The 24,706-nt window shown below is 38.0% G+C and overlaps 1 protein-coding gene across 2 annotated transcripts; it reads right to left on the bottom strand.

Moving 5' to 3' along the window:
* Positions 1–1,731: 1,731 nt before the first annotated feature.
* On the bottom strand, positions 1,732–24,457 carry mapkapk3 (MAPK activated protein kinase 3). Of its 2 annotated transcripts, none has more exons than XM_023955139.2 (10): positions 22,609–24,457; positions 15,567–15,706; positions 11,118–11,182; positions 10,845–10,924; positions 10,628–10,754; positions 10,414–10,489; positions 10,178–10,302; positions 7,467–7,552; positions 7,292–7,372; positions 1,732–2,611 (listed from the first exon to the last, which is right to left on the bottom strand). In XM_023955139.2, exons 1-10 carry the CDS (start codon positions 22,873–22,875, stop codon positions 2,456–2,458), a joined length of 1,203 nt encoding a protein of 400 aa, XP_023810907.1. In that variant the 5' UTR covers positions 22,876–24,457; the 3' UTR covers positions 1,732–2,455. The 2 variants fall into 2 exon arrangements, with proteins under 2 accessions (XP_023810907.1, XP_023810908.1); XM_023955140.2 differs by having other exon boundaries at positions 7,292–7,369.
* Positions 24,458–24,706: the final 249 nt, after the last annotated feature.

The raw sequence follows: 24,706 nt of genomic DNA, 5'->3' as shown, positions 1-24,706 counted from the left end.
GCCCAGCAGGGGAGCACAATCAAACAGAAAGAACGGGGGGGGGGGGGGGGGGGGGGGGGGGGAGAGGACAGAGAACTTAAACTTTACATGACAGAGGACAACTCAAACAGTCACAGGTCACAGATACTCACCGCCCCTCCACACATTCCTCCTGAAAGGCCAAAGTGATCAACTCCACCCAGTTTCTTCTCGGAGCCCCAGGCACGGCGTGTTCACTCTTCAGTTAGTGTGGCTGAGCTTGTTCTCCTGGATTTGGCTTCAAATGTGTACCAGTACCACATAGAAATAGTTCATTTGAGGCATCTTTTGACATCTGTCCTTTCTAGATGATGTTTTTAGTGGATTCACCCCTTAAATTTAGCCAATTAACAGTAAGAACACAGACAATTTTAAGAACAATGATCTAAAAGCACATCGCAGCTCTTCAGGTAAAGGCAAAACAAGCCCACCACTTTATCTGGAATTGACTTGTTGAAAGACCACCCATCATTAAAAAAAAGACAGGAAATCATTTTTTTAAATTAAGATGTTTTACAAATTCTTTGATGAAATCCGCAATAGAAAATGTGGAAATACCCTATTTTGTGAGATACAGATAGTATCAAATTTGGTAAGATATTGTTAACAGCAATGTTCGTTTAAGATACAAAAATTGATTTCAGAAAAGCACTCGACTTTGGAATTGTAGATTCAGACAGCACTACAAAATGGTGAATGCACTATATAGTGCACCAATAAGGGGTTTGGGGGGGTCGGACATAACCCAGAATTCCAAAATAGAGTGCCCTAGAAATTTCCCAGAAGTCTCTGCGAAAAACCAGTGTCCATTGAAGCTCACTAGATTGATGAATATAGATAACACTGAATTGTGTCGGATGCGTGGGTTTTCTCCGGGATCTCCGGCTTCCTCCCACCGTCCAAAAACGTGCTACATAGGTTGATTGGCAACTCTAAATTGTCCATAGGTGTGAGTGTGAGAGTGAACGGATGTGTGATTGATGATATTCCACCCTGCGACAGACTGGCGACCAGTCCAGGGTATCCCTTGGCTACGCCCAAGTGGCCGGGATAGGCTCCGGCAACCCCGTGACCCCGAAAGGGAATAAACGGTTAAGAAGATGAATGAATGATTTGTGTCGGAACACTTTTTGCCACTTTTTTTAATAAACCATCAACATTTTTATCTTCAGACGACAGTGGATTCATAAATGGTTGTTGCAAAACGCTCATAATGACATTTTCACTTCGTGAAATCGATTAAGTCATATTCGCCGTTTAAAAAAATAGCCAAGTCCGAACTGTATACAATGGCGTTTTAAGGCAAGTTTTGATCATGCTAATGAGAAAGGGGACTTGGAAATGTTGTGCTATGATAAAAACACCTCAGTGTCTGGACATACAAGATACAGTTAAATGTGTCTCGGGGCAATGAGTGTTCAGTGCTTCATCATAAAATGCTTTCTTTAAAACTCATGGACGCTTAAACCGACCTTATTCTGTTTCCAGATGCAATGCCAAGTAATGTGAATGATGTCTCAACCTAAATACTCTCAGACCATGTGATTGAAGTGGGGGAAAGGTTCTTCTCATCTAATCTAGACATAAAAATGTTGACCTTTCAGAGATGAATGGTAGGTCACATAGTGTATCTTTGGTGCTATTTTTATCAGCAAAACAGATTACAAAGTCAGCAGTCCTGGTGTCCACAAAAAAACATCACAGTTAAAGGGGTTGCTTCAATTTTAAAGTTTAATTGGGCACTTGTGGACACACATGGAGAAGAGACTCAACAAAAGAGGTTTACAGGATCCTCGTTTGTACAAATTTCTAATGGAAAACGGTGGAACCATTTTACTGGTTGTGTCAAACACCAACATTTTCTCAAGTAAAGTGTCACAATTGTTCCGCTTTAGTTTAACCAAATGTTACTTCATAACCGTTTTCTTAAAGGCGCGGACCCAACAGGAAGTTGGTACCTTGTTTTGCTCCATTTGTGGTCAACAGAGAAATCTGCAGAAGTGATACTCAATGAAAACCTTTGAAGATGCTTAAGAGGAGACAAGAAAGAAAAGGCTGCAAGCTAGAATTTATTAACAGTCACAGAAAATGGTTCATGAATCCAAGGAAGAAGCCAGCTGAAAAACTCCCAAATAGATTTAAGACAGTACAGGTGTTTCACATAAGATTTCTTCATCAGGGTCCAGGAGGAGACCTTAAAAAAAGGCAATCCAGCATTTAAAAACACAAAACATTCTTACTACAAAAGCTTCATGTCTGCAAACAGACACTTAAAATGGCTTCAAGATAAGCAAAAAACTGCCTTTTTAACATATCCAGCTGGGGTGCCAGCATGTTATTTCTTCAAGTCCAGTTTCTATAAAATCACACCTCCACAAATCACCCTTTATTCTGAGCCGCTTTGCTCCGATCATAGTCAGCAGACTTGCTCCTGGTTTTACTGACTCTGGCAGACCGTTGAGCCACTCTTGGCTCCCGCGGCGGCCTTCTTGCGCCTCTTGTTGAGCAGAGGGTTGCTGGACGTGTCGAGATCCTTGATCTTCACCTGATCGTAGTCCACGCGCATGGTGGCTAAAGCACTGGTCATCTCCTCCTGTGAAAGATGAGACAGAGGATCGGATGTAGTGTGTCTTGTTCTACAATTAATGATTCATAGCACTGAGGTATGTCTGTTACATATTTGAAACACATTTTTAAAAGACGGTTTGGATTCAGCTTCAGCTGATTATTTCAGCACAGCTTGTATAGCATAACTCAATAGGTAACAACCCCAAAACTAACAAGAGTTTTATCTGGTTCCTGTACTCAACACAATATTACATATTTGGTGGTTTATTGAGCTGGGAACAGTTTCCTGGCAACAGGTGATAATATTAGTAATTTACTGTCCCCGACATGTTTGTTTTATTTAAATTTTAAATTTTTATAGAGGTCTTTAATGAGGAATAATAGCAATGATGAAATGCAATACTTGTGAGCAGTAAAGGTTTGTATGCACACATATTGCAACTGCTTACGCTAACATAAAACAAAAGATTACCAGTTTTTAGTATTTTTATGCCGGAAAAGACAACAAACATGTTTTTTATTGGATGATTCCTCCTTTAAGGGCACTGCAAAGCTTTGGACAACCCAGAAGGAGCGCAGATTGATCCGTCTGGCAATATATTTATGAGCAGGGTGAAAGGTCCAGCTGCCACTGAATCGGAGCTCAAAACAGGCCTCTGACATGTTTTCTCAGGTGTCAGCTATGGTCCATACAGAGTTTCCCCCCCTGAACCCTCTAGTTTTAGTCAGAGAAGAAGAGGCTGAAAAGCCCCCCCCCCTCAGAGAAGCTGGCCTGACATTTTGCTCAGATGTCAAGTGTTCACACAGAGTATGCTGAAAGATTGCGTCCTTTTTCTCTGTGTGCAAGTTCTGATAGATTTTTGCAATGCAGCAGACCTATTGCATAAACGAGCTGCACATTGTGCACGTATCATTTAGGAGAAAAGCCCCTTCATACCTTATCGCTTCAAACTTGCACCTTCAGTTGTGTTGTGAAGGAATGCATAATTCTACTCATCGTTGATGGTAACAAAGGTCATTGCATAACAGGGATATTTTGTAAAGAATTGTGGAAGGAGCAGCAATGTGACTCTGTGCGAACAAACATTGTTATGTCTTTGTTTAGGTCACAAAGATCTGGAGCTAAATAAACTGTGATATTGGTTCATTTTAAAAAACAAATATTTAAAAATGAAAGTCAACTTTTAACCTTAAAATAATAACTTAATATGGGTTTGTTTTAAAACAGTGTCCCTTTTAAATGTTTTATTCTATAAGTTGTATCACTTGACATTTCATCTTTCAGTTTTTGCTTTTTACAGTTTTCCGTTATCATAAAAACATTTTTTAAGCCATTCGTTTAAAAAGACTATTTTGGCCTTTAAAACTAGTTCTTTACGTAGTTTCTGACCCTATGAGGGACGGGACATTGGATTATAAAGATATGTTATACAATTCTTTTTTTTATTCTAAGAAGTATTATCTCTTTCCCTGTTTGAACATTGAAATTCTGTAAATCAAAGGGTAACATTTTAAAATGAATTTCTAATTGTAACTATTTCCATTTTAGCAACATATTTCCATTTGCTGAATTTACAGGAACAAAATTGGGGTTTACAACTAAATGATTGCCAGAAAACATATGCATGTGGTCATGAGAGCTTTTGGATGGTTCACCACTTATCTACCTGGCCTAAAGTTACATTATGAGCAAATTACCGCAAGAACACTTTGTCAAGTGTAAAGTACTTCAGACGAGTGTGACGTTTTCAGTTGGCACAAAAAATCTAATAGGCCTATTTAAACCTAGACCCCCCAAATTAAGATAAAAAATTGAAACAAACAAATAAAGTTGTACACATATTAATAACTTTCAAAAAATCTCTGAATCTGACAGCAGAAATTCTGAAAACAAAACGTTTTGCATTTTAAAAGAACATATAAAAACAAAACATTAAAGGCACCTCTTTTTAATCTTAGTATAAGTGAAGATTAAAACTCTAGTTCATTACAGTATAAGTTGTCAATTTAACTCAATAAAAAATATTAGTTCTTTCAGGCTCCAGAAATGACCACCAGGAACAGCAAGGACAGCAACTCTGGGAACTTCTGCCCTCTGGTGGCAAATGAGGGATCATCAAGATCATAATTGTAGGCTGGTTGCTTCTTTACAGTCCAGACAGGACAACTCAAACATAAAATTCCATTTTCAATTCAATCAAAATTTAGTGTTCATTGTTTAAAAAGTAACAGAAAATAAAAATAAATAAATGTATTCCACAGCTATGCAAAAAAACAAGATCCTGGAACCTTTTTGGAAAAAAATATGAATCCATGATATGTGAATTAAAAAAATACAGTAGTTTAAAACTTCATGAAAACAAAGAATAATTCAAATACAGGGGGGTATCCTAGAAAGCAAGATTAAACTACGCTGACTTTTACCATGAACTCTGGCTGAAATCCGCCTGAACTTGCTTGCTCTGGGTATGTCGGTTCCAAAAGACCGGATGCGAGTTGGCGTAATTACGCTCGACTTGGTAACCCTGGGTTAATGCGCGTGCACAGCAGGTACATAAAGGCATTCTCAATGGATCGCCGATTTCCGGAGTCACCATGTAAATGTGGCTGCTTCATCAGCCAAAGAAAGAGTTTCTGCTTGGAGAAAAATAATGGACAGAGTAAACGCATGAGTTTCTGATCTTATTTCCAATTACATTGTGATGTACATATGTATACAACTTATAACACTTAAATGAATTGATTCAATTGGTAACAAGTAATTGAGTTAAATTTATTCAAACTAATTTCTTACGTCTATAAAACTCAATAATTTTTTATACAACTCAAATTTACATATTTATCTAACTAAATGTCTTTTTACTCCAATTCAATTAAATGTTTTTCCATATTAATTTATTGTACTTCTTGAACTCTCATATGTCTAAGTTAGAGGCTGCAGATGTTCTCATTTTTATAAAATTAAACAAAATGCTACAATGTGGATTTACAATATATACTAAGCATTTAATTATCATGACTCTAACTGTGACTTCAGTTCTTTTATCACACTGCTGCATTAGGGCTGCTAAATAATCTCATAATCCTCTCCCTCCCTCTCACTCATGGTGCAGAAAAAATTAAACATAACAGTACAAATAACTCGGCAAAACAAAGTAAAACAAGTAAACACATTTGGTCAAAAACCCACACTTAAACCCAAATCCGTCCAGACAGGCAAAGAGAATGATATCCCACAATTCCTTGCGGTGCCGAATGAACAGCAGCACCAAAGTTACACCAACTTAATAGAATTAATTTGAATGGAAGTAAAATAAATGTCTGATAACTACATGTTATTTTTAAGCTGACTTAACTAAAAAAATGATTTATCTTAACTGAAGCAAATAATTAAGTTAGATTAATGTAAAAAAAGGTTTATCTGTCCAACATCCATAAGTGGTCTTATCACCCTCTCATGGTAGAAAAAGTATTATCTGAGCTTCTTCATCCACTAAATCATCTTCAAATAGACACACCATGCTGCTTCACCTCTCTGAAAACAAACTAACCTTCAACTAAACCTGCTCCAGACCAGGTTATGTTCAGAGCATGAGTTGCTAGGGAGCTAAGGATACCCTGAACATACCTCTGTTTTTGGAACCGAAAACATATTTTTTCACTTTGGCTTTTAACTGAGTTGGGATCCGGACCTATTTTATGTGTTTTATGCTTTATATTTTTATGTGCTTTTATTAATTTTTGTATTGTTCAGCACTTTGGTGAACCTTGTTCTGTTTAAAGTGCTTTATAAACAAACTAAGGCTCATGTTCAGGCTCTGTCCTGCAACCTGTGACGCTACTTCGTCACAGTTGAGTTGAGCTGAGGTTATCCGCATCCTTAGCCTCAAACTTACCGTGGTAACTCACATAACCGGCTTTCTGGAATACCCCCCAGATGCATGAAGAAGTGGGTAACAACAGCATCATATCAACAACAAGGAACTCTCATTTATCTTTTAGAAAATCCTAAAAACAGTATCTTTGTTACTACAGAGCTTCTAGATCTAGATCAATGGAGAAAAATGCTTTAAAAAAACAAAACAACCCAAAACATAAATCTATTGTATTGGCTAATGCTCGTGTTTAGGTTTTAGGACTCAAGGCAACTAACTACACAAAACTGAACTAAAATGTTTCCTCAGCCTTTTCAATATAGCGACTTCAAATGTGGAGAAATTGAATCAGCCCCAGTTTGGCAAAACTTCTCCAAAGTGGGTTCAAGGCAATAATGGAAATTTAAAAGTTTAAAGTCTTGAAATTTTCAGCAGTTTCTGTTTTAAAGAAGTCTACATAGTGACCAAAGGAGGGGGAATTACTGCAGATCCAGTTTTATCCATGTGTGATTTCGATTTATGTCTATGAAACAGCAACCCAGAGAAAGAGATTGATGTTTTCAGATATGCATTTTTCTAAGAAGTAGAAATTACTTCTTACACTAACGCACACATAAATACACCCCTACAAAATAAAGGTATAAAAGAAATTACAAATGTCACTGGTATCTGTGAGATGAAGAATCCAGAATTTGGTCATTGCAAGGCAACCTTGCCTCTAAAACAATGTCTGAGTTCCAGCAGCTGAAACCTTTCAGGCTAAGACAAAACATAAAATGCAACAGAAACACGCGATGAGAGCATGTGAGCGTTTCTGGGACGTTTCTGACCTTCACATCCTCCCACATCTCTCTGTCTTCCGTCAGGACCCGGGTGGTGTGAAGGGGAGTGGATGGAACCATCATGGACTGCTGAGGCGTGGAAAGAAATATAAACACGGATGAAGGCACAGAGACAGGGACAGAAAGACAGGAAATGAGTTAAACTAAAAAAATAAAAACTTGCATTGATCCAGGGGTGGTTCATAAACTGTGTGATGGTCATCCTCTCACTGGGGTCTGTTTTCAATAACTGGTGGATCAAATCTTTTGCTAAAAGCAAAGAAACCAATGTTAGTGGCAACAAGACACATTAAGATGGAAAGATCTCATAAACGACACAGAGACTGAGTGAAACAAGCAAACTTTAGATGAGTAAACACAAACAATCTTGTCTGTCAAAGTAACAAAGCTATAATAAGTTCAATATCTGCTGCAAGTGAGATCTAATCTGACCAGATGATTGGTAACTTCAATAATGTTTTGATCGGAAAAGGTAAAATAAGGCTAGTGGGCCAGCCGGTAAATTTGCAGAAAACCACAGTTTGCAGACTTGTGGTTTCTTGTGTGGTTGCAGGCCTGGAAAGAATGTCATAGCTGCATCACTGAATAACTTTGAAAACATGCAGCCCAGAAGCTGACCTGCAGTTAATAATTCAACTTTTTTTTTTTAAACTCTTTTTGAAACATTGTCAACATTTTATTTATGGACTGCAGGTAGCCAGAAACTCTGTTATTGTTGAGAAAATGTTATAAATTGTTGCCTTAAATATTTGGGTATACAACATAGAAACAGTGACCTTTAAATATGTGTGGCTTCTATTTAAAGATAAATCTAATGAAATGCCATTAGAGAGTAGAAATGCAGCTTTGAGAAAAATATAGCATTTTCTTTCCATTGGCATATATACATTTAGGGTTTCATTAGCATAAGCTAAGAAAATGTAACGTTAACATAAATGAACCCCAGAAAGAGCTTCTTATGAGATGAGTACAATTAAAAGATCCGAAAGCCCTTCATGCCTGAAATGATTTCCAATTACTGTTTATTACAATGTTTATTACAATGTTTATTTTGTTCAATTAAGTGAAGTCCAGAAATAAATGGAACGCTGCAAGGTAGCCAAATATGGCGTGAAGAGGTTGAAAGGAAACATTCTTTAAAGTTTGTCTGGGGTTAGAAAAGGAAACATCCTGGACAAGCCCCTTGAGCCAAAAAGCAAGCATACCCGACTGATATTGAAACAGCAGTAGCATTAGTTTTTCAGGAAAGTTAGTATTTTTTTAGAGCTTTCTTGAAAAACACAAATTGATGCAAGACAACTTACAAGTTAAACTATGATTGCAGCAATTTCAAGATGAATACAAATGAGAAATAAAAGGACATTTTTCTATATCCTCTTTTTTTAGTGTGGTCATGTTTTTAGCAATTCTTTTGATTGACTGTGCAGTCCTTCCTCGAACCCCGCCCCTTTTTTTATTCAAAACAGAATTGAGGCTCTGATTCTCCTTTAAATGCAAAGATTAGAGCTGGAATTCCCATTTAATGAGCTATAAATTCTGGATTCACAAAAGCTGATATGGCGATAACAATAAATGTTTGATCTATTGTGTTGGCCCAGTGTTCATTTTACTATTATATTAGCACTCTTGCCTCACAGCAAGAAGGCCCCGTGACTCCGAAAGGGTTAATATGGGTTCAGAAAATGGATGGCACATACTTATATAGTGCTTTATTACAGTTCTAGAAGACCCAAAGTGCTTAACAGCACCATTCACACACTGTACTGCCTAATACTGATGCCAAGCTATGACCTTCAGGAGCATCCATTCAATGCAGGGTTGGGTGTCTTGCCCAGGGACACTTCGGCACGTATGTGCAGGGCAATTCAACCTCTGTACCAAACCTGCCGCAGAGTTATTCATATTTTCCATCTTAATCTCTGCATCAAATCGCTGTTGATTTTTAAACCAGGGTGCATTTCTGTAGGTTTCCATTGTGTGTCTGGAAGATGTTTATTATTATTATTATTATTATTATTATTATTATTATTATTTCTTTCGATTTTTTTTACATCCATTATCTTTGCAAGATGCTGCTAAAATGCCTGCTATGAGTAACTCTCGATTAACTTTGGAGAGTCAAACAATTCTCATTATCCTCAGCATTTCATGGCATTGTTGACCTTGTGTTGATTCTGCATATGATAAATACAGCTTCATTCTTTCATTGAATTATTCATTCATAATAAATTTATTGTAAATTAGAGGGAATTTTGAAATGTAAAGGTAAATGTAGTAAAAGTGAAATCAGGCTGACACTGTTGTGCATCAGATGCCTTCCCCTGTTACTAATCAGCCTTTACCCTAATGTACTGAAGCTAAGGCAGAGTAGTTTTTTCATAGTCTGAACTCATCCAGCTGTCATCCCACAATCCCCTGCACCTACCCATGAACTGCCAACCTTCATCTCATGTTCTCTTCATCACCTCCACTGTGACTGGACAGATTTTAGAAAAAAAATTCTCCAGGCTTTGACCTCAAAACATTACATTTTGTGACAATTGCTTATTTTGTCTGATCTCAACACAGTGGAAACTTACATAAATGCACCCTGGTTTAAATGGTAACAGATCTGTGTAGAGATTAGGCTGGAATAGATGAGTAATTCTGTGCTTTGAAGTGCTCCGTTGACAGAAAAGATCACTCTCTGCAAATCTGGTGTCCTCAATAAGAGTCACCATTTAAGACTTAAAAAGCACCCAAAAAAGTGTGTCCTACTTCTGCAGCATTTAATGCAAACTATAGCGAGTCTTCTGTGCAGAGCAGTTGAGTTAGTGTTGTGATGCATGCATGTGAGGGGACTAAAGTTCAGAAGACAGGAGATGATATGTTCACCTTCTTGTGACACCTCAGACCATTCCGGTTTGGGGAATTCATACTGGCCCATCCGGATTCTCCTCTTCATCCCCGGAGAGATGGCCTGACCGGTGTTGGAGTAAAATGGAGGGAACCCACACAACCTGCACACGCAGCAGTGTGGTGAGGCATAGGTAGCCACTGCATAGATGTTACCCACACTTCCTTTGAGCCCATCATTCGACAGGATGCATCAAACAAGCTTCAGTACTTACAGGATGTACATGATGACACCCAGAGACCACATGTCGCACGACTTGTCATATTTCTCCGGTCCCAAGACCTCAGGAGCTTAACAATATTTCACAAAAAATTTTTTTATGAAACGGTTAAAATGAATCAACAACTTTGCAAATATTATGAAAACTCTCCATCAATCCATGCACATTTTCCGTCAGCAAATGTTTCAGGACAGAAAAAGCAGCTCACCAACGTAGTAGGGTGTGTAACAGGGCGTCTGCAGAGGGTTGTGCAGGGTTGTCTCCTTGGCGAAGCCAAAGTCTGTCAGTTTGAGGACTGCGTTTTTCTGTTTGGAGGTGTACAGCAGGTTCTCTGGCTGCGCCGGGACACAGGAGAGGAGAAGGAGCGAGTTTACATTTCACGATCAAAATCCTCCTCTTTGATTTGTGATTAGAGTGCTGACCACCTTGACATCCCTGTGTGCAATGTTGATGTTGTGGAGAAACTCGATGGCTGTGCCAATGTCCTTCATGATCCCTGATGCCTCTGGGGGGGGAAGACAGACAAACAGTCTCTCAAACCAGACGGATTCTTTGAAATATTGCAAAACAATAAATAAAGAGAATGTTTGTAAGATTTGTTGTAGTTAACTTGTAGGAATCGCTTTTGCTGCTGGAACGCCTCATGCTGCCTCCAAATGTCTCATTCTTGTTCTTCTCTAAAAAAAAGGTATCCTCACCTTTTTCAGTGAAGGCCTGGTCCCCTCTGGCTTGGATCCGGCTGAACAGCTCTCCTCCCTCCATGCTAAAAACAAAAAAAAAAAAAAAAAACCCTTACAGGTCACACCACAGAACAGAAGACAGTTTTCACTCACTTAAGAAAAAAACTAACAAAACACATTTACAAGTTATTCAAAGAAATAAACATATCTGCCTTTCATGCTAGAACTGTTTGACTTTGTTCCATCTTTTAAAGACAACAAGAAGAAAATACGTCATTGTCTTCTTCTAAAAAACAGATTCCAGATTTTATTACAAAGATACATTTAAGCCAAACATAAGTTTCACAGTGGAGGGAATAAGTATTTGAACCCTTGCTCATTTTGTACGTTTGCCCACCTAAAAATAAAATTAACAGTCTGTCATCTTAATGGCAGGTTAATTTGAACAGTCTATGAATCACACACAAAAAAAATAAATAAAAAAAAAAAAAAAATCAAGAAATCCACTTGCATTTCACTGAGTTGAGGTTGTGATTGTGATTCATACAGACCAGTTAGACTCTCTTAATCAACCTGTTAGCTGCACTGAAGACATCTGTTTGGACTACTCACCTGTAGAAAATACACCTGTCCACAGAATCAATTAGTCAGACTCCAAACTCTCAAACAGAAAGACTAAAGAGCTTTCAGTGAATTTAATGGGGAAGACTGTAAACCTTCACAGCAAGAAGCTTGGGGTTAAGGTTGCAACTGTCGGTGCAATTGTGCCAAAATACACAATGACCATCAATCCAGCTATATCCACCTGGGGCTCCAAACCAGATCTGGCCTGGTGGGGTTTTTATGATCATGAGAACAGTGAGGAAAAAGCCTAAAACAACACAGCAGGAGTTAATTGATGATCTCAAAGCAGCCGGAACCACAGCCACCAATAACAGTTTAACACTTTACGCCACAGTGGTTCAACGTTCTGCAGTTTTGGCAAAGTTCCCCAGCCTACAAGGCACAAGTCCTCGCCTGAAGTTTGCCGATGAACACCTTCTTGATTTGGAGAGTGATTGGTAGAAGGTGCTGTGATGAGACAAAGATGGAGCTCTTTGTCATCAACTCAGCTTGTGTCAGGAACTGGTGGTGGAGGACCCAAAAATGCAGGAGACCAGGCTTGGTGACAGAAAATAAAACATTTAATAAACAAACTGAAACATGACAAAACCATGGGGAGCAACAATAAGATGGCAAAGCAAAAAAACAGCAGATGACCTGACGAGGATGAACCTTAAATAGGCTGAGGCAATTAACTGAACTGAAGACAGCTGTGGATCATGAACCTGAAACTGCTGTGACTGACAAAAAGGAAACCAAAAACATGAACAAGAACAAGAACAACAAAACCAAACGAAACCACAGAATCCTTAAAGCTTGCCGTGTTTGGAGGAAGAGAAATGCTGCCTCTGACCCCAAGAACACCATCCCCACTGTCAAAACACAAACATGTTGCTTTGGGGGGGTTTTACTGCACAGCGCTACTTTAATGTGTCAATGGGAAAGCGGAGCCGTCGAATCCTGAGTGAGAACGTGTGTGGAAGGGTCTTCCAACAGGATAATGACCAAAACCTACAACCAAGTCAAACAAAGGATGGGTGAAGAAGCATATAAAGGTCATGGAGTGGTCCAGACAGTCTACAGACCTCAGGCGTATAGTAAACCTCTGGAGGGAGCTGAAGCTAAGAGCTGCCAAGCAGCAGCCACCAAATTTGAATGATTCAGAGTCATTTGCAAGGAAGAGTGGACCAAAACTCCTCCTGATATGTGCAGAAACCTGCTTATCGACCACAACGAACATCTGTCCTCAGTGCTAGCTAATAAAGGTTTAGCCAAAGTCAGCCCTTTTCCATGAAAGTGATGGGGTGAAAAATACAAATAATAGAAGTTAAGAGAGTTTAGTGGGAATAATTCTGTATTCCTTTATTTATTGTAGTAAATTATCATAGTTCTGTAGACTAATATGACCAGTTGTAGATAGAACCATACAACCTAACTAGATGCATTACTAGTACGCTACAACAAACTGTTATGGTCAAGGAGGGACAAATGCAAGCATGACAGATTGATGAGCTCCACACCCATTAACCTCTGACCCCATGATACAGGAAGCAGCTATGTATCTCTCTCCATGTGTGTACACATGCACGCATGACAAGGTCGCTGCACACTGAACAACACAAACAGCTGCTGTGTAAACACACCAGTGACTGTTTAAAAACTCCCACAAGCAGGCGGTGTAGTTCTTCAGCAGCTCTGTTGCTTTTCTTTTCCCATTTCAGCAGCAATATTTAGTTTTTTTGCAGTTTGAACCAAATCAGTAAAAAAAGTCCAAAGTCTAGAAACAAGCATGTGTCTTCAGGAGGAAAAAGAATAATCTTTTTAAAATTAGTTTCAACACATGATCCTAAGCAGAACCACTTACGGATCCCACCTTCAGTATGGACCACTTCAGTGTCTAATCTGCTCTTTAGCTCGTCTGAACATTCATGTCTCAGTCACAAAGATCAGGGAAATGAAGACAAAACCAAGCTTTTGTTCGTTTCCACATGAAGTGGAAGAAATATTTTAGATGTAATAGATAACAGAAAGTATCACATCTAAAATTAAAACAAAAGTAGTACAAAAGAAAACAAATTTAAGGGTATTGAACACGAAATACCTCATAATAAATGAAATAAAACAAACTCTCCAGATGAAGACGCAGTAACAGAAATGTCAAAAGTTTAATGCATACTTTTTTTATATTATTATTATTGTTATTATTTGTGTAAGTGCATTAAAACCAACAGTGCTAATACTGAAAACAGAAGGAGCTTGTTGGAAATTAACTTTGGTTGTTTCAGTTCTAAATTCTGTCACATAAACAACATTATTTGTTTATTTTTCTTAAATTAAAAATTGTATTTTTGGAACAGAAAACAAGCAAATATATAAACCATCTCCTACAGTTAAGAGATTGTTTCAGAAAATTTTAGAAAAAAAATCACGCATTAACAAATTAGTTATTTTTCCTAAATACCATAATTATTCAAACTCTTTAAAATATATATTTATCTTTAAAGAGTTACCTTTTTGGACTCGGTTAGACCTATAACTCTGTTTCGCAGGCCTGTGTCTACCTGCCACAACATAGACAGACTTTGTTTTGTATTAAAAAGTAGTCTTTTCCATTAAAAATTAGTCCTAGTAAAATTCAGCTTTTATTTCTAAGTCTGGTATATATATATATATATATATATATATAAATAAACAAAAACAAAAACTAAGGACTTCTCCATCATAGAATAAATTAGCTGATAATGCCTCTGAGCTCTGTGGTATGGAGCAGTGGTCCCCAACCTGTTTAATGTCAGACAATATTTTCATGGAGTTTGCGTTTATTATTTTTCAACTTTGGTTTCTGAAAATCATATTTTTCACATTAAAATGCCACTCCTAGAAATTATTTTTTTTTTAAATCTGAAAGGATTAGCAGATTTTTTTATCATCATATTTTTTTTACGTAAACCCTGATTTATTGTTTATTTTCTTTTAACACAGAGGAACATTTTCTGTTCTCGCATTTCTTGACAGATACCTTCCTATTTCTCCTTTGTTGAAGGAAAATCCTTAAATGTATGTTTTGCAAGTTTACTCAAATCAGCAACTTTATATGATTGAATCTTCATTCTCTGAAAAATAAAAAATAAAATAAAATAGGTATCTATCCTGTCTTCATCATGTTGTCCTGCCCTTTGCATTTGCAGACACGTGTCTCATAACAGATGTTCCAGTGATTACACATTTATTTATCTGTTTTCTTTTATATTGATGTAGGAAGTAATAAGATGTTAGTTTTTCAGTTTGGTTCTGCTGCAGGTTTCTTCCAGTTCTTTCTTTTAAAAGGACACTTTCTTCAGACAGTTTGGCCTTGTTGACATAATCTGGATTGGATTATAACAATCGACAAAAATAAAGCTCCATGTTGATTTTTTTCTTGTTTTTAAGTAGCACTTTGGGAAATTCCCTGTTGTGAGTTAAACTTTGCACTTAAACACATTGACTGCCAGTAGCAGCTTCATGCTTACATGTTCGTGTTTATTGTTCACATCAATGAAACCTGCTTTTTTTTCTGCGGTATTTTTAACCCTCTGTGTATAATTACATGATTTCAAAATGTCCATTCTCAGAACTGTGACTTCAGTGTTAGGTCATACTATGATTCATCACTGTCTACCTTTCTCCGAATTTACTGGAACTTGCAGTATTTGGGCTTCTAAACTAAGAGGATGATACATTTAACCCTCCCTCTTTCCTGAGAAGTATAAAAAAAAAGGACTCTTTCGCTTGTTTAAAAAAAAAAACTACAACTACTGATTTAGAAGAAAGAGGAAGTTGCAATTGAAAGTATCAAGGCCAGGATGTGTAAACTGGTTGTCTTACCACTCCATGATGATGAGCAGACACTTCTTCCCATGATGCATGTTCTCATAGAGATTCAGAATGCGAACGATGTACGGCCCCCCAGAAACCCGCCAGTGAAGCTCAACTTCTCGTCTGGCTTTGGGACTGTCGTACAAAATCTAGAAGAACAATGAGAACAAGCCAACAGATTAGTTTAGGTGCAGCAATAACATCACTGGCTGAAAAAACAAATCCTGTATATAGATTTGCATAAGAAAGAAGATAGTTTGACGTCACCTTTTTATTATTATTTTTTTGTAAAAATAGATGTCAAGCATTCCTTGGCTCAGATTTGTTTCTGATGCATTTCTACATATTTTATTTGCACAGATACTTGTTCCACAAATAGACCGAGCTATAGACTGTTTTACATTTGACTGTAATGAAAATTATCTGAAATGATGATGCTAACATTATTCTTCGACGTGCGTTCAGGTCATCGTAGGATCAAAAATACACACAAATACATAGAAAGAGTTTTTAGACATTTTTTCATTAAAAAAGGACACAAAAGTTCAGCATCCAAAACATGAAGCTCAAAGGGAACTGTGACAGCTCTTTTTTTTAGTTTTTCATGTTTTTATGCTCAGTCAGTTTCTGTCAGTCATTATTCCACCAGGTTTTTAGTTGTAGTCTGTCACACACAACTTCAGTCTGTTGTTTAAATTCACAGCTTTCAGTCGGTCTCTATCATATTTAGTTCAACTTTTTCAAGCTTGAGCTGTAACATGTTTAGGATTAGTTTCTTTTTCATTTTTAAGTAAATGTTCTAAAGTGAAATCCCTTATTTCCTGTAAGGGGCATCGTTCTTCTCCCAGCTGCACTGATTTAAGTAAAGTGACTACAGGGTCACAGGGCTTTTTGGTTTTACTGCCAGCTGTTTTGAGCACCACTCTTCAGCACCTTCATCCGGATTCTTGAAAGAGTTCAGACACCCCTCCAGGATGTGGGTTCATTGGAGCAGGGGGAGGGCGTGTCTTTTTCTCTTGGAAGGACAGATTTAGATCCTCATGCTTCTGCCTCTGGCCTTATTTCATCTGTGCGTATGCTGGGAGCATATCTGCTGAGGGCACTGAATGACAGACTAAACAGACTAAAACCAAGTGAGAGCCGCAAAGTCCCACTTCACAGAAAAATAGAAAAACAACTTTCTATCAGTTACTGTTAAGCAATTTATTTATAAAGTTTTGCTTTTAATTATTTACAATTACTTAATTATACTGATGAATAAATATAGTGTTGAAGTTATAGGCCTATATTTTTCTGTATACAACAATTTAAACTTTTACTTTTCACAGCAGCACAGGAAGTTCCTTTCAAAATAAAATACACCCTGTGTTAGATAAGACAGATCTGCTGCAGCACATTTACAGAATTTGAATTGCAAGAAAACCAAGTCAAACATGACAATTTCTATCACTACGACTTTGGTACGCCATCATCCTTAATCTCCTTTTAATATTGAATATAAACAAGAAAACAATGGGGTAGAATACATTTTCTTATCTATACATTTAAATGTAAATTAACAGCATGTAGACAGTGTTGTGAAACAGAAGATCAGAATATGTGCTTTATGTTCATCAATATGTGCATTCTTTTGTTTACTTATTTGACATGTTAAAAGATATAAAGGACAACTTAACAAAAACACGTTAACCAAAACTACAAAATGTAAATTGTTACTGTTTTGCTTCAAAGCCGAGGAGACACAATGGAGGCATATCGACAAACATTTAGACAAACAAGACTTTTCACTATAATAATTAGGCTTATTATATACAGATCATGCAAACCTTTGAGAACACTGATTTTGATCAAACAACTTTTTTTTTTTAATCTATTGGTGGAACAAACTTGAAATCGGTTGTGTTTGATTTCATCATGACAATGTGGTAACATCAGAGGCTCGATGACAACAAGATTAGAAAATATTGAAAGTTTCTAAAAATGAACACAGCCTCTGACTGCTCATCACAGCTGCAACTTTAGTAAGTTGAGCACACAGGTCCAATTTTAAGGGCTGACTGCTTAACCACTGGGATGCATTTAGCCTTAAACAGGTGCAGCACCTGTGCCCATGCACATGCGCTCACAAACGCCCACGTCAGGCTTCGGCCTTCACACTCTATACTATTTTTGGACAGTGATGAATTGACCTGCTGCTGTTTACAAACCCAAGCTGGAGAATATGATGCGTGCGGATGTTTCACGCTGCTCCACTTTCACATGTAGAAACTTTTACTGTTCTCAGACGCTTAAGGTAGCCTGACAGATTGATGTCCTGGTTCGTTTAGGGAGGAAATAAAAACTCAAGAGGCAGTTGAAAGAAGAAGTTGAGGGTTTCCGCTGGCTTAACTCATCTACTTATGTTGGTAAAATGGCTTGCTTTGAGCTGACAGCAAAGCCGTGGACAGGCTTGCTGCATGCTGTGCTTTTTACAGTTTTATTGCCACAATGAGAGCCCCTTCACTTTGTCACTTGGTTAATTTCCTGCCGTGAATCCATGCAGGTTATAATCACACAGTCTGAAAAACCGCGACAACAAGACTAAAGGGATAAAGCAGCTACAGCTGATGGTTTTAGGTGAGCAGACCTGTAAACCAATCAACCACATCTCTACACTCAAACCAATCTACGGTATCTGCACTTCAGGAAACGCAAGGGCCTGATACTGAGTTCAGAGGCTTACCTCTGCCCAGAACCTTGATACAAACACACATTTTAATTGCTCCAGGTGTTTACACTCTATTAAACATTAGTGGTATGAATGACTTCATAAAAAACAAGGTTTATCTTTATGGCCTTTTCCAGTAAAGGGCTGCTCATAAAGTCTATGCTGAAGCAGGTCAAGTAGGGGTTGTGCAGCTAGCCAGCTCCACAAGTTTGGTTGCTAAGTATTACACTTCCACCAAACCCAGACAATCATAAATACAAGCCAAAAGAAAAAAAACACACATTTCTAACATGTGTTTCCCAAGACCAGAGCACGCTGCAGTCTGCTGACACCAAGCCTCGTCTGAAGTTCAGACACTTTCTCCTGTGTTAAAGGCAGCAGTGGAAATGATTCACACCAGGAGAACTCCCCAATCCTTTGAATAACACAGTTCATCAGCCGCAGCAGAGTTAATGAAGCTGAAACCGCCGCGCCTGCTGATGCCTAACGACAACAACTTCAGAATCACGCCTGAATCAAGGAGAAGTTTTCAAAGCACAATAGAAATTTTACATAAAGTGTCCAACAAAACTAAAATGTATCCACTGACTTAATTTAGCTGTGATAAACTCACTCATGAAAATTTTTCTTTAAGAAATGATGGGTTCTAAAAGGGAACATTAGAGAGCTGGTTAGAGGATAAACAGGTACTGTTAAAGAGAAAAAGCAAGGGGAAACTTCAGGCTTTTGTCTGTTAAATAAAAGGGAAAAACGGGTGGGTCCCATTACAAACCAGACTTGACTCATACGTATACAATTAAATTAACTAAACCATTAGAGATCGACTACAACAAAAATCGTGTCTTGGGTGTTTTTAACATGTTTTTAACAAGCATTGTTCTGCTTAAATGTGCATTTCTAAGTCTTTCTTTAGTCAATTGTTGTAGATTAGGCATAGACAAAAAAAATGCAGTTTGAAAAAGCTTGTAGCGGTGATGTAGAAAGCTAAAGTTGGCAGGCCACAAGCTTCCTGCTGCGCTCCATTCTGATGTATCCACTTGCAGACAAATAGATCCATGTATGCCTTTGTTTTCTTCGTCTGAGCTGATTTGAAACTATACGGCTGACTAGCAGCTACATTGCTTGCCATTATTGTTACTCCGGTATTATTAGTTCGGGGTTGTAAGGCATTGTAAGAGAGTGTAAACAAAGGGATGATGGGAAATGAGGGTAGGTTTACTCTGTGCCAACAGTCCTTCCCACAACTCAGAGATGAATTTTTAATGAACAGCTGCCGCTTTGCAGAAACTATTTCCTAGAAAATGACACAGGTTTTTGAATTTTGGCTAAAAAAAAGCACCAGACCGCAAGGAACGCTTTTACAATAGATTAAAAGATTATCAGAGTGGGATTTTAAAACACTTGCGCGCGCATACAAAAGTCCTTGAGCAAGACACTCAACCCCACACTGCTCCTAGTGGGCATATGTTGGCCCCAGTGCTCGGCAGTGGAGCCGCCATCAATGGGCGACTGTGACTGTGACTGTACAGCGCTTTGGACCTTCTAAGAAAGTAGTGAAGCGCTGTATAAGTATCCGCAATGCCTATATAACTCGTTGAGTATACACCATACACCATTTATGAGCTCTTTCCCCATCCATCACGCCTTTATTTATTTTTTCTACCCAATTTCCTTTAAGATAAAAATATAATACAATGGAAATTATAGTTTACTACAGTTCACGCGTGATCTTCACTACAAACTAATGCGCTTTAAGAAAATTAGAAAAATTAGAAACCCTTTTTTTCAATTTTCTTCCAACAAAGATGGATAGAGCTTATGTGCAAACGTGCAGACGACATCTCTCAATGAAAACGTTCAGTCTTTCTTTGGAGGGAAAATGAAGGCATAGGCCACATGCCTCACAATGAGGAAATGAGACATGACCGCTCTGAACTGTCTGAGGCAAACTGGACATTTCAGAGCCACTGCAGACCAGACAGCGCTTCCTTTTTCCACGTGAAACCAAGAAACAGATTTTTTCAGACCCAACGGCAGTCAGTAAGGGAACACATAAGGCTTATGGGGTTTCTACTCTAAGTCACTGTGACTTAGTGTCGATTTTTACTTACTGAAGCTAAAGTCTATAAGGCTCAGGTAACTCTGTTATGATCAAATTAAGGGGTAACATGATGACAGAGAAATTTGCAGAACAAATACAGGCACTGTGAGTATTCCTGAAATCATTTTGTGTGGTGTAAAACAATGTTAACACTCGTCCGATGGATAAAAATTCAGTTTATGGCATAAAGCTTGAGACAGAATGAATGACTATGTGGCCATCTCAGTAATCATCATCCACTGTAATCTGCTCAGTCGTGATGCTATCAAGCACATTTTCTTTTCTGGACTTCCAGCTGTTATGTTATGGGTTTTTTGGTGGAGGTTTTTCAGAAAGAAACAGAAAAACTCACCGTTGTCATTTAGCTTTTAAGTCATTTTTTACGTTTCCTCGTGTTTTATACACTTTTTCCTTGTTTGCTTTTGCATAAAATGTTGGGGAGGATTTTATTGTGATTACTATTTTTATTAATATCATCTATTTTCTTTACATTACATTATGTGCAGCCATGATGCAGGGGCAGACCTCTGATTGGAAGATCGCCGGCCCATGTGTGGAAGTGTCCTTGAGCAGGACACTGACCGCCACATTGGACCTGGTGGTTATAAATTGGTGCCAGTGTTTGGCAGTGAATCCATCATCAGTGTGTGAATGTGTGTGTGTGTGTGTGTGTGTGTGTGCATTGGTGAATGGAACTGTGATTGTAAAGCATCCTGGGCCTTCTTAGAAGGTAGTAAAGTACTATATTAGTATACAACATTTACCATTTTAATGAAGTTGAATTTGAATATGTATTTTCAGTTTTATTTCATCTTAAGTCTCTTTGAGCAACAGCTCTGCTGCTGGCAGCTCACATCCAGATAGATTACTGTAAGCCTGCAAATCTCTGAGTCCGAGGCCAAGTGTGGACAGGTGACAGGCAAATTACCCCCCCCACACACACACACACACAGACACACCACCTTCCTCTGCTGCATATGAAAGCTATAATTGAGTGGCCGCGTGTTCCTGCATTCGCCTGAGCTAAAAATCCATGTGGGCAGCACATAGACACATATGCAACGGCATAATGTACATGGTCTTACAGCACGTGTGCTGTGTAACTTAGTAAGGTAAGCGCTGTCAAATACGAAACTCCTATTGTCCTTTTTTTTTTTTTTTAATAAACCAATTACCTGAAACCCAAGAAGAATATAAACAACTCTAAAAGCAAGAGTTGTAACAATGAATCGACTTAATTGATGAATCGATTTATATACAATCCAACACATTGATTTGTCTGAAGCAAGTTGGTAATCAAATTGACCTATATCATATTGTTTAAAGGTCTGTTCATAGTTTCAAAATGAAATAGATTGATTATACTAATATTGGAAAATACCATTAAGGCACAGCGGGTTTATTTTACTATAACATAAAAACGTACCATCACAGCGGACACACATGCAACGGCGGCAACATATGATCAAGCCATCATTCCAGCTCAATGTGTGGAAATACTTTGAAATTTTCAAAGACACAAGACCATACAGGGTGGTAGTATCTTCTAATAGTTTGTATTATTTTGATGTGGAAAAAAAACAGTGGGCTGAACTTTAGGAAACTAAATTGTGAATGGATTTGCCATTAATTCTTGTTTACGTATGTGTTTGTACACTTAGTTTGATTATCTTGCAAGAAATACAAGGAATCGTCACCTGCACTGTTCAGAACGCAGGTATTTATGTCTGAGTCTGAATTGTTGGCTAAAGACATCCTGGATAGATTGTAGCTCAGTGAATTGGATCGTTCAAAATGAATCAATCTTGAAAAGTATCGGTAATTCTATACAAATCGAATCGCTGTTGAAATGAAACGCTACACCTCTAATAAATATGTATTAGCAAAGATGACTTTTTTTAAATCACCTTTGAGCTTTAATAAATGCAACACTTTTTGGTTCTTCTGTCCATTCACTTAGTGAATGTCAGTTATCCAAACAAATATTTCTATTATTTCCAAGTACATGTGACACTGAAGTAACTTCCTCATCTGTTTCCTTCTGAGCTGACTGTAATGTTTACTTTGTCATATGGCTGTGTGTTGCTTTAGTCATGCATGCATTTGCAACACCTAAAGAGACTGCATGTGTATGCAATACTATACTATCTATGTAATTACAGCGACAGTCTGCGCTCCGCCGTCCACTGTGTGCGTCAGCTGCTCTCAGAATGGAAAGCTTCAGGACTGTTTTTTTTCACTACCTTCAGCGCGCACTTGACTCCAGTCTTCTTATTGAAGCACTCCAGGACTTTCCCATTGATCCCCAGGCCCAGAACCTGACTGGAGATTTTGTAATCGTCCGTCACTGCGTTGCGTTTTATCTCCAGTTTGGTGTGAACCGGCATGGGGAAGTGTGAGGGCTCGGAGTCCTTGTCGTCCGCCGCGGGACCGGGTGAGTCACCCTTCGTCTCCCCCGTCTCTTCTGGTTGCGGCAGCTTTTCCTCCTTAATATTTCCATTTTGAAGCATGTTCAGCACCTGGGATCTTACAGGGGGAGGTCAATTCTCCAGCAACCCTTCCGGACCAGACCTCTAGCCGCGCCGCATCGGCTCGTCCAGGACTCCAAAGGAAATCTTAGTAAAACTCGCTAAAGTATTTCACATAAAAAAAAAAAACAAGTTTTTCTCTCTTATCGATCAAACCTGAAGTATACGGCTTAAGTAACCTGTCCGGTCAGGAGAGTTCTCCCAAAAAAATCGAAGCGGATCGGTTTACAACAACCGAAAATAAAAGTCCGGTCTGCTGTCTGTGACACTGACAGACCAGCAACTCCGACCTGCAGTTGATCTTGAGTCTCAGTCACTCTCACGTGTTCCTTCAGCTCCTGTCACTGTTTGTTTAAGCCCCACCTTCCTTCCTTTATTCATTCATTCAAGGCGACAGCTTTAAAGGAGCCGGACTCAAACACACTGATCAATTTCTTTTCAGTGGCATTTCATTCATTGCTAGTGATCTGTGGAGGCCAAGAAGTCTCAAATTTAGTTTTTTCAGACTGGTGTAAAAACAAGAAACTTCTAGAAATATCAACTAACTCTCAGAGTATTATTCAAATTGTACTTCAATAAATTCCAGACAATAACACGCATTTTGTATCACTGTTGTGGGAAAAAGGGTTCCTTTGACCCCTTGACATGACACAAATTTTTACTTTGTTGGCATTTTGTGGCCACAAACTAGGTTCTACAAATTAATATTCTGTAGCCATAAATTTTTAAGGAATTAATCACACCAAAGTAGTAATTTGTGTGCACAAAATGCTCACTTGAGGCGACAAAATGTTACAATTTCAAAACAAAAAGTTAATCTGTGCCCACAAATTGTCAATAAAATACCAATTTGTTGTCAATAAAATACCAATTTGTGGCAACAAAATACAAATTAGTGCACACAAAATTACAATTTGTGGTCAAAAAGTATTGTTCTTAGGGAACAATCTACTCATTAACTTTGAATGTCATGTCCAGGGCTCTGTACTTTGACTTTTTTTTTTGGGGTATATTAGTTTGGCATGAGTTTTTATTTGCATCCTGCAGTGCACCAGTCATTAATATGTGTAAACAAGACAAATAAAAACTTTTTGGGACTAAAGTGGCATTTATTATTTTGATTGCATTGGTTGGCTAATGCTGTAGAAGCATCTCTCCCTGAAATTGCTTCTGTGGTGCTACACAAATCAGCGTACTCTGCCTTTTATTAAAAAAGGGTGGTGGTGGGGGGGGGGGGGGTGATATTTTTTATTGGATGTTTCTTTTTATGTTGTGTGTGGATGAGACAATCATAAAACTTTTATGAAGGAATTAGGGAACAGTACTGGCTTAACAATACAGAGAAAATTATTTGATAATAGACATTCATGTTATAGCAACAAGTAACAAGAGAAAAAGCAAGTTTGATATGCACTCGATCTAGCCTACTCCTTCCATTCTCTGCTAGTAAAACTATGTTTAAAATGTTTAAAATATTAACTTGGAATATACTTTTTAGCAACTTCTAAAGGTTCAGTAATTTCCTTTAAGTTGGCACTCAGCACATTTACAAAAAAACAAAAAAGAAAAAGAATTCACCCAAGGACAGGGAAAGTTTCCCTGCAGCTGCTCTGACCGTGGAACTGTTATCCTCAGATGACAATGAAGAAATCTTTGAACCTGTTCATGCCCATGAAAAGAATGTTTGCTTTTAACAATGTTAAATGTAATTCTTACATTTTTTGCACAACATTCTTTGAGACTCCACCATTTATCATACATGTGCAAAATTTGTAGTTAATCTTCAAACCTTTTGCATGATCATTGGATGATA

Source organism: Oryzias latipes, chromosome 5, assembly GCF_053564925.1.
Source record: "Oryzias latipes strain Hd-rR chromosome 5, Olatipes_Hd-rR_3.1".
Classification (NCBI taxonomy): domain Eukaryota; kingdom Metazoa; phylum Chordata; class Actinopteri; order Beloniformes; family Adrianichthyidae; genus Oryzias; species Oryzias latipes.
This window is presented reverse-complemented; position numbering and strand designations above follow the sequence as displayed.